Here is a 9,827-nt window from a genome sequence, read left to right as displayed (position 1 = left end):
CCCTGGGAGATCCGTCAATTCCAATTCCAGGATTTCAGAAAACAGCAAGAGCAGACAGACCACGCAGTCAAAACAAACGAGTTAATAATCCTAGAGTTTCAATTTTCAGAAAATAGCGAAACAATATTGTATCACTAACTAACAGTACACAGAATAAAGTAGGTTGGTATCAACATAACAGATACTCCAATCTACAAAAAATTACAAATTCTGCAGAAAATAAAGATATGAAACAGGAGATGCTAACCTGCTAAGCGTGTATTGAGAAATAAGATCTGTATAAGCTGCAAGTTCCTCATCACTGCAGAACCTGTTAGTATCGGTCGTCCATATCCTCACAGTACCATCAGAACAAGCAGTTACAATATCTCCATTTTCCAAGAATTTAGCATCCCATATGCAGCCCGGGTGTTCAATGCTTTGAACACAAACTCCATCTGCAATATTTTACTTGAAAAATCAGAGGACAAAAGAACATGAAGCACCTTCTGGACCATTGATTTGTACCAATAAGATTTTCCTTTTCTACTGCACAAGTTTAGCAGGTAAGTATAGTTTCAGTTTTCAGAATACTGGACACATTAAGAGAGGAAGTATTTATGCCACATGCACAGAAAAGAAATTGGGAGTAGAGCGATTAACCTGGTGGAAGTATCGAAGCCGCGGACCAGAGGCAACCGATGCGTGGGACCGGGTGTCGAGATGAAGATGTCGTGCGGGATTGGGTGTTGAGATGAACCTTCCGTTTTGACATCCTAGGACTCTTTTGCCCTTCCTACTATACAGCAGCATCGATTCATCAATCATCAAACGGAGCCCTGTCAACCTAGCCCTAGCGCCGCCCGCCCTACTCGTATCCATTGCCTGCAGGCTTGCCTGCAGGCCGCCGTCTGCTGCCCACCTGCTGGAGGCCGCGCTCGCGAGGCCGCCGTTGCCCCTGCCTGGAGGCCGCCGTCCGCCCTACGCTCAACGCGGCTGCCGTCCACCCTGCGCCCGATCGAGGTACGCCGGAGGCCACCGTCCGCCCTGCAACTACTGCTTCACGTACGTGTAGGGTCCCAGAGCAAGTATCGTAATGGATTTTCATAGATGCTACAGCATCGTAGAGTCCCAGGCTAGCACCGTCCTCCCTGTTGTCTTCATCCTTGCCTTTTTGACTAAACTAGTTTAATCTATATCATGCAGTCTCTCCCGATTAGAGCGCCCCGTTTTCGCGTGGGAGGTTTAGGGCGGCCAGGGTTTGCCACGCGGCGATGGCGGCCGCCATGGACGAGGGCCTCGACGAGATCAAGCATGAGTCCGTTGATCTGGTTAGAATTGATCCAATCTGCGTCTTTTTCCTTCGTTCGCGTCCTTCTCCTCTTTCGATCGGCCTTCCATTGTGTCGTTCGATCTAACAATGCATCCACTTCATTCGCAGGAGAACATCCCGGTGGAGGAGGTCTTCGTCAAACTCAAGTGCAGTAGCAAAGGCCTCGCGACATCGGATGCCCAGGCACGCATCGCCATGTTTGGCCCCAACAAATTGGAAGAAAAGAAGGTTAGATCATGAACCGCCGTCTAGTGTAGCTAGCATTATCTCCTTTTCTTTTCCTTTTTCCCGTTTGTGTGTTTAGATCTGAAAGGTTAGTTCGCATCATGTGACAATTATATTGTGCCGTGCGTGCAGGAGAACATGATGCTCAAGTTCCTAGGGTTCATGTGGAACCCGCTGTCGTGGGTGATGGAGAGTGCCGCAGTCATGGCCATCGTACTCGCCAATGGCGACCACAGGCCACCGGACTGGCAAGACTTCGTCGGCATCGTCGTGCTCCTCGTCCTCAACTCCGCCATCTCGTTCTGGGAGGAGTACAGCGCCGGGAGCGCCGCCAAGGAGCTCATGGCCAACCTCGCGCCTAGGGCAAAGGTGCTCCGTGACGGCCGCTGGAGCGATGAGGACGCGGCGATCCTCGTCCCCGGGGACATCATAAGCATCAAGCTCGGCGACATCGTCCCGGCCGACGCGCGCCTCCTCCAGGGCGATCCGCTCAAGATCGACCAGTCCGCTCTCACTGGCGAGTGCCTCCCGGTCACCAAGAACCCCGGCAGCAGCATCTACTCGGGCTCCACGTGCAAGCAGGGCGAGATCGAGGCCGTCATCATAGCCACGGGTGTCCACACCTTCTTCGGCAAGGCGGCGCACCTAGTCGACAGTACCAACCATGTCGGCCACTTCCAGAAGGTGCTCACGTCCATCGGCAACTTCTGCATCGCCTCCATCGCCTTCGGCATCATCATCGAGATCATAGTCATGTACCCAATCCAGCACCGCCGGTACCGCGATGGCATCGACAACCTCCTCGTGCTTCTGATCGGTGGCATCCCCATCGCCATGCCTACCGTGCTTTCGGTCACGATGGCCATCGGCTCGCACCGCCTGTCCGAGCAGGGCGCCATCACCAAGCGCATGACGGCCATCGAGGAGATGGCCGGCATGGACGTGCTCTGCAGCGACAAGACCGGCACGCTCACCCTCAACAAGCTCAGCGTGGACCGCAGCCTCATCGAGATCTTTGCCGCGGGCGTTGAGAAGGACGATGTCGTCTTGTTCGCGGCCAGGGCATCCAGGGTGGAGAACCAAGACGCCATCGACGCCGCCATGGTCGGCATGCTGAGTGATCCCAAGGAGGCCAGGGACGGCATCGAGGAGGTTCACTTCCTCCCCTTCAACCCCGTCGACAAGCGCACGGCCCTCACCTACATTGACCTCGCCGACGGCAGCTGGCACCGTGTCAGCAAGGGCGCTCCTGAGCAGGTTGTTTATTCGTCATCATCATTGTCTTCCACCAAAAAAAAATTATCTTTCTTATATATGTATCTATCCATGTAGATCTTGGAACTCTGCAACTGTGGAGATAACGTCAGGAACCTGGTTCACACTGTGATCGACAAGTACGCCGAGCGTGGCCTTCGATCTCTTGCAGTTGCAAGACAGGCACGACTTATCTTTTTCAGAACGCAGTACATCTATGAGTTAGTACTATATGTCTTCTGTTTCTTAACATTTGTCATGCTTTACAGGTAGTCCCGGAGAAGAGCAAAGAAAGCCCTGGAGAGCCTTGGGAGTTCGTCGGACTGCTCCCTCTGCTTGACCCACCCCGATCAGACAGTGCTGACACCATCACACGTGCTCTCAACCTCGGTGTTAACGTGAAGATGATCACAGGTACATTCTGTCTTTCATCACCTAATTCTACTACTTTACACTACAGGTCTTATAAATTGTTCAAGCTGACACTACTTCGACACCCTACAGGTGATCAGCTTGCCATTGCCAAGGAGACCGGGAGACGGCTAGGGATGGGCACTAACATGTACCCGTCGTCAGCTCTGCTTGGGCAGAACAAAGATGAGGCCACTGCTTCAATCCCAGTGGAAGAATTGATCGAGAAAGCTGACGGCTTTGCCGGTGTCTTCCCAGGTGAGCATGGCTGGTTTTATTCAGTCAATTTCCCTGCAGGTTTAATTTCAGGTTATGGTTTATTCAGTCTGACATAGCTGCCTTTCGATGCAGAGCACAAGTATGAGATCGTTAAGAAGCTACAGGAGATGAAACACATCTGTGGGATGACTGGAGATGGCGTGAACGACGCACCTGCATTGAAGAAGGCGGATATCGGAATTGCCGTGGCTGGTGCTACTGATGCAGCAAGGAGTGCCTCTGACATTGTGCTTACTCTAGAAGGACTCAGCGTCATCATCAGTGCCGTGCTTACAAGCCGTGCCATCTTCCAGAGGATGAAGAATTACACTGTGAGAATTCCAACTTGCTGCTGCATGTTAGGAACATGCCTTTTACTTTCAGCGACAAATAAATTGATTTACTACTCTTATAATTTCTGCAGATATATGCTGTTTCGATTACAATTCGTATTGTGGTAAGTTTTTTCCTCAGGCTGTACAGGCATCAACAGATAGCACAAATATTTTTATTTTATTTTATTGAGAAAATCTAACCTGTCGTCGTCGTTGTGCAGCTTGGATTCATGCTGATTGCACTTATCTGGAAATTTGATTTCTCACCGTTCATGATTTTGGTCATTGCCATTCTGAACGATGGTAGGTTTGCAATGCAGATTCAGAGGATAATGGGAATCTGAACATTCAATACCGATCGATATGCTGTTTTTTTTTTCAAAAAATAAATTTGCTGAAGTTCTTGTATGTTTTCAGGCACAATCATGACTATCGCAAAGGACCGAGTAAAACCTTCCCCCCACCCTGATAGCTGGAAGCTGAATGAGATATTTGCCACTGGCATTGTGTATGGAACCTACATGGCCGTCATGACTGTGATCTTCTTCTGGGCCGTGAAGAGCACTGACTTCTTCTCGGTAACAAGCATCCTGCCATGCCAACAAAGCATGACAACACATTCAGTAAGGTTCACTACTGTTCTGGGTACATGTATATAACCTCGTCTTGTTTCCACTGCAGAACACGTTCCACGTGAGATCGATTCGGGGCAGCAATGGGGAGATGATGTCGGCTCTGTACCTGCAAGTGAGCATCATCAGCCAGGCCCTCATCTTCGTGACACGGTCGCGCAGCTGGTGCTTCGTCGAGCGCCCGGGCTTCTTGCTGTGCGCGGCCTTCGTCATCGCTCAGATTGTATGCTCGCCCGCCGGCCTCCTCGGCTCCCACCTCCCACTGCACAAGACAAGAGCATGCTGATCCTGACTGCCTTGCCGTGGTTTCAGGTCGCCACCGCCATTGCCGTGTACTGCAACTTCGGGTTCGCCAAGATCCAGGCCATCGGGTGGGGTTGGGCCGGCGTGATCTGGCTCTACAGCCTCGTCACCTTCGTGCCCCTCGATCTGTTCAAGTTCGCCATCCGCTACGTGCTTAGCGGCAGAGCCTGGAACAACGTCCAGAACAAGGTAGGAGACATGCGGCCTTTCCATTATCGTCAATTGTTGCTAGCTTTGCAAGTCTGATGACGACGCGTTGGCTCCTTGTCGTGTGTGATTTGTCGCAGACGGCCTTCACATCGAAGAAGGACTATGGCAGGGAGGAGCGCGAGGCGCAGTGGGTGACGACGCAGCGCAGCCTGCACGGCCTGCCGGTGCCTGAGTCGGAGCAGGCCGGCAGGGGCGGCAGCAGCTACGCGGAGCTCTCGGAGATCGCCGAGCAGGCCAGGCGGCGAGCGGAGATGGCCAGGTTCCGCGAGACGAACACGCTCAGAGGCCACCTCGAGTCGTCGGCCAAGCTCCGGGGGGTCGACATCTCGGAGGTCAAGTCGCCGTACTACACCATGTAAACGCACGGCGGGCTGGCGGCGCTTCCTACTGGCTGCGCATTTTTAGGAGCTCTACAAGGTGCACGTCGGTCCTCGTAGGTCGTTTATTAGACGAATGTGTTTGTGTTAGTCCTAGCCTCCTAGGTTGGAAAGATGCTTATTTTTCGATCATCTGATTTTTTTTTTTTGACGGGAATCATCTGAATATTTTCAGCAAGTAGAGTGGTCATCTGCGTTTTCAGTTCTGCCCCAGATATCAGATCTCTGCACTTTAGTTACTCTTGTTTTCATTTGATCCTCGTCGCTCCTGAAGAGTTGGCTTTACCATCTATCCCAGCAAGTCTCACCAGTTTCAGACCTGTTATTTTTGCCAGTCCACTTTATATTCAGAGCTTCCATGCTTTAGTGGCCAACAAATGTCAGATTTGTGCAAATCGTTTGTGATAACATTATTCACCTGAATCAGCGCTTGGGAATACCAACGAGAGACAGCATCACCTTGAGCATACGGAGGACAATCGGTATTGCCAGTGTCTGTTCCTTTCAAGGGTTGAACAACAGTCTTGATCTGCACAGCAAAAAGAAACCAAGTGTCCCTAGATTCAAATGTTGAACTGGATCTCGCACGATCTCATTTGCGAATTCAGATATATTTTTAAATAATGGGACAGCTCTTCTTTGCTCTATGCGAGTCCGTCGGGACGCGCTCCGTGTGCATGTAGTATTTCTAGGTTTTACCTTTAGCTTACCAGCTTTCAACTTATTCTAATTTATTTTCTCTCATAAAACTGTTATATTGTGATCTAAATTTATTTCTCAAGAAAAGACTGACTTCCGACGGTGCGAAGTGGAGGCCTGTCGCCGGAGTCTTGGGGCGGATCGATATACCACTACTAGAAAAAGGGGTTTCAGTCCCGGTTGGGAGACCCCCTTTAGTACCGGGTGTCCCAACCGGTACAGCCTCTCCGGTACTAAATGAGTGCCATGTTAGTACCGGTTGAATCAACCGGTAGAAAAAAGAGATTTTATTTCTGAGACCCCTTTTAGTACCGGGTGTTCCAACTGGTACAGCCTCTCCGGTACTAAATGAGTGCCATGTTAGTACCGGTTGAATCAACAGAAGAAAAAAATGCCTGTGATTGTGAGGAGTTGAACCCACAACCTCCAATCTCTGTGTAGCTTTCTTACCATCCCACATGTGCACCACATGTGACTATGTACGAGATGCTTTATTTTTGAAGTAACCATAGAGGCCTATTTAGTACCCGGCCAGAGACACCGACCGGTACTAAATGTCACCCTTTAGTACCGGTCGGTGCCATTGACCGGTACTAAATGATTGCGTCATTTTAGTACCAGGCCGAAACACCAACCGGTACTAAAATGTGACTTTTAGTACCGGGTGGTGTTATGAGCCGGTACTAAAATGGCTCCGGTGGCTTTCAAATTTAGACCCGGTACTAAAATGGCTTCATGCCAACTTTAGTACCGGACCAAATGATGACCGGTGCTAACATGTAAGGACGGAAGACTATTTTTCTTGTAGTGTACCCTTTAGAGTTGTTCCTCGCTGTGTTAATTCCTCTTGTAAGCCACCGCTAGGTGTTGTAAACACTCACTTCAATATAGTGAAGATTTGTTGGCTGCCGTCCGTGGTTTTTTCCTTGAAGGGTTTTCCATGTTAAATCCTCGTGTCTCTTATGGTTTGACATTGTTGTTCTCCATCGTTTTTTCGCTGTCGCATTTAACAAAAACATTATTAAATCAGTCGAAATCAACAGCGGGAGCCCATGTTTTCGTGGAATATGTCTCTCCGTCGGAGTTTTGATGGAGGATGCAAAGGAGCATATTGTAATTTCTATTTTTATTAGGGTCTTCTATGCAAAGTTGGCTGTATAGCTGTCCGCTCCGTATCCTTCTAGTAGGTACCTGTACCTGTATTTGTTTCTAACTTTCAAAAAAATATATATCTGTCCATGTACGTTTTCCTATCATATTAATACAGGTATATTTCCATCAGAAAAATCCTTTGTGCGTGCGCACACGCACACATGGAAGCACTCCGCATTTGCTGAGCTTGACACGTGGGACCTCACGCGTCATGGCTGTTGAGCAACGCCCGGCGTTTCTTCTACAGCCACAGCCCCGTGCTAAGCGGCGGCGCAGCAACAGCACATTCTGTCTTCTTTCAGTTCTCTCCTGATCCTGAAGTTGCAGGCATTCAGATCGTTGACTCGTTTCATTTCTTCCTGCAAATATCACTGGAACAGCACAAATACTGGCAGGCAAATTTCCTTTCTGATCGTCGCCACTTTTTTCACTTCTAGTGTCATACTGCGTTTCTTTCAGGGAGGTTATGAAAAGGCTATGCGTTCTGAATGTTTGCTGCATGTTTCTGGCAGTCAAAATCTGAGGCTTCCAAGATGAGGTTCTGGTCTCTGCTCATCGTGGCATGGCTGCCGGTTCTGCAGGTCCTCCTCGTAGGATTGCTGGGTGCTCTTCTCGCATCCAATCGTTTAAACGTTCTCACATCTGATGCACGCAGGAACATCAATAAGGTAACGCCAAATGAGCACTCCGTACCTTAGTTGGACGATACACTGAACTGAATGTTTTTCTGCAGATTGTTTATATTGTCTTCGTTCCATCGCTCGTCTTCTCTAGCTTGGCGAGCACTGTCACGCTCAAGGACATCATCTCCTGGTTAGAATCCACTTACTCTACCTTTACTCAGCAGTTCGATGAATAGTTTGTGGGTTTGATTGGTCGTTGCTGAACTTGATGGGTTAAGGTGGTTCATGCCAGTGAACATGGGCATCATATTTCTGATTGGAGCAGTTCTAGGATGGGTGTCTGTCAAAGCCTTCAGACCCGGGGAACATCTTCAGGGACTCGTCATTGCTTGTTGCTCATCAGGCAAGATAGATAGCAGACACAGAGAAACGAAAAGATTTCTAGAATTTTCCTTCTCAGGTTTTACTTGCTTGCCTGATCAATTTCAGGTAACTGGGGCACTATCCCTTTGATGATTATTCCAGCAATTTGCAACGAGGTGGGCAGTCCCTTTGGGGACGCCAATACCTGCAACTCTCTTGGTCTCTCCTATGTCTCGTTATCAATGGCGGTAAGGTCATGGTTTCTTCATCAGCTCCCTGGAAGGCTGGAACGGTTAGCTTGGATTCAGAATGTTAGCTGTTCCTCGTGCAGCTCGGAAATTTCTACATATGGACGCACAGCTACAGTGTCATGAGGAGATCTGCTAAACTGTACAAGGCAAAATGCAAGAATCATCACACTCGGACCGAAGAACATTTGGGTCAAGATGCAACTGACGATTATGTGGCTTTTGTTCCACCGACTTCTGAAAATTTTTCAGACGATTGTGGCAACTCCGTAAGTGAAATATTTCATTGTCCGGCCCTACGGAGATAAGTGATGTACAAACTCTAATTATTCTTTCAATGTGGTCCACTCCAGATTAGTTCCCCCTTGCCTTCAAATGATTTTAGAGATATCTTCTTGAGTTGCTACGTGAGAGCGACCAAGGATTTGTTGGTAGAAGTACTGAAAGAACTGTGGTCACCACCAAGTATAGCTGCGGTATGACTTGCTTTCACTATCATGCTAGTGCAGAAAGTGAACATTGCAATTCAAAAATAGCTGATATCATTGTGTAACACAATTGTGGTAGCTCGTGGGATTCACTATCGGCGCAATAGACAAGATGAAGTCACTTGTTACGGAAGAAAGTTCCCCACTTCGGGTAGTCCAAGATACAACCAAATTACTAGGGTAAGTTCAGCCATCATTATCACTTAGTTTACTAATGTTCTTGGTGAATTTAGTTTACTAATGTTCTTGATGAAAACCTGTTGGCATCAAAGGAGAAAACACGTGCTTATTTTGGATGTCATTGAAACTTTTCCACAGAGATGCAGCAATTCCATGCACCGTGCTGATCCTCGGTGGAAACCTAACAAAAGGTACTGCTCCCTGCCATAAAGCCCATAATCACATGCGACATCCATACGCCTCTCGAGTTTACGTTTGCAATGCTGGGCTATCAGGGATAGGCAAGACGGTGATCGAGCCTGTTGTGGTGATATCGATCGTTGCCATACGCTACTTCGTCCTCCCTGCCTGCGGCATCGGCGTCGTCACCGCTGCCACCAAGCTTGGGTTCCTACCAAGATCTCCCCTGTACCGCTATGTGCTCCTGCTGCAGTCCACAGTTCCTCCAGCCATGAGCATTGGTAATGCAAGTTCCGCTTCTGTTGTCAGTATTAGACATGTCCTGTATCTGAGGGCAGATGTGCCGACTCTCAGGTGAACAACCATTTCTTTCTCCAACGCAGGCACGAATAGCTCAGCTGTTTGACGTTGGGGAAGAGGAGTGCTCTATCATCTTCCTGTGGACGCATCTGGTTGCTGCCCTGGCTCTCACGCTTTGGTCGACGGTGTTCTTGTCGCTCGTGCTGTGACCTGTGAGCTATCAGTACTGAATTCGGCTTGATGGAGATACCATGACGTTGACAAATTAGGAGCACGA

At 49.0% G+C, this 9,827-nt stretch overlaps 2 protein-coding genes across 4 annotated transcripts; both read left to right on the top strand.

Annotated features, from left to right (window-relative positions):
* The first annotated feature begins 1,253 nt into the window (after positions 1–1,253).
* LOC120688310 (plasma membrane ATPase-like) lies at positions 1,254–5,299 on the top strand. Of its 3 annotated transcripts, none has more exons than XM_039970574.1 (13): positions 1,254–1,310; positions 1,421–1,540; positions 1,670–2,794; positions 2,870–2,974; positions 3,061–3,205; positions 3,296–3,460; positions 3,554–3,792; positions 3,885–3,917; positions 4,017–4,098; positions 4,213–4,373; positions 4,477–4,650; positions 4,740–4,919; positions 5,018–5,299. In XM_039970574.1, the coding sequence occupies exons 1-13, from the start codon at positions 1,254–1,256 to the stop codon at positions 5,297–5,299; spliced, it is 2,868 nt and encodes a 955-aa protein (XP_039826508.1). The 3 variants fall into 3 exon arrangements, with proteins under 3 accessions (XP_039826508.1, XP_039826507.1, XP_039826509.1); XM_039970573.1 differs by having other exon boundaries at positions 1,254–1,331; XM_039970575.1 differs by having other exon boundaries at positions 1,266–1,316; positions 1,427–1,540.
* A 2,402-nt stretch (positions 5,300–7,701) lies between these two features.
* Positions 7,702–9,759, top strand: LOC120689403 (protein PIN-LIKES 7-like). The gene is made up of 10 exons (XM_039971689.1): positions 7,702–7,836; positions 7,902–7,981; positions 8,070–8,194; positions 8,281–8,402; positions 8,486–8,671; positions 8,756–8,878; positions 8,970–9,070; positions 9,209–9,261; positions 9,346–9,540; positions 9,644–9,759. The coding sequence occupies exons 1-10, from the start codon at positions 7,702–7,704 to the stop codon at positions 9,757–9,759; spliced, it is 1,236 nt and encodes a 411-aa protein (XP_039827623.1).
* Positions 9,760–9,827: the final 68 nt, after the last annotated feature.

Source organism: Panicum virgatum, chromosome 9N, assembly GCF_016808335.1.
Source record: "Panicum virgatum strain AP13 chromosome 9N, P.virgatum_v5, whole genome shotgun sequence".
Classification (NCBI taxonomy): domain Eukaryota; kingdom Viridiplantae; phylum Streptophyta; class Magnoliopsida; order Poales; family Poaceae; genus Panicum; species Panicum virgatum.
Note: the sequence above shows the minus strand (reverse complement) of the source record. Positions and strands in the feature narration are given on the sequence as shown.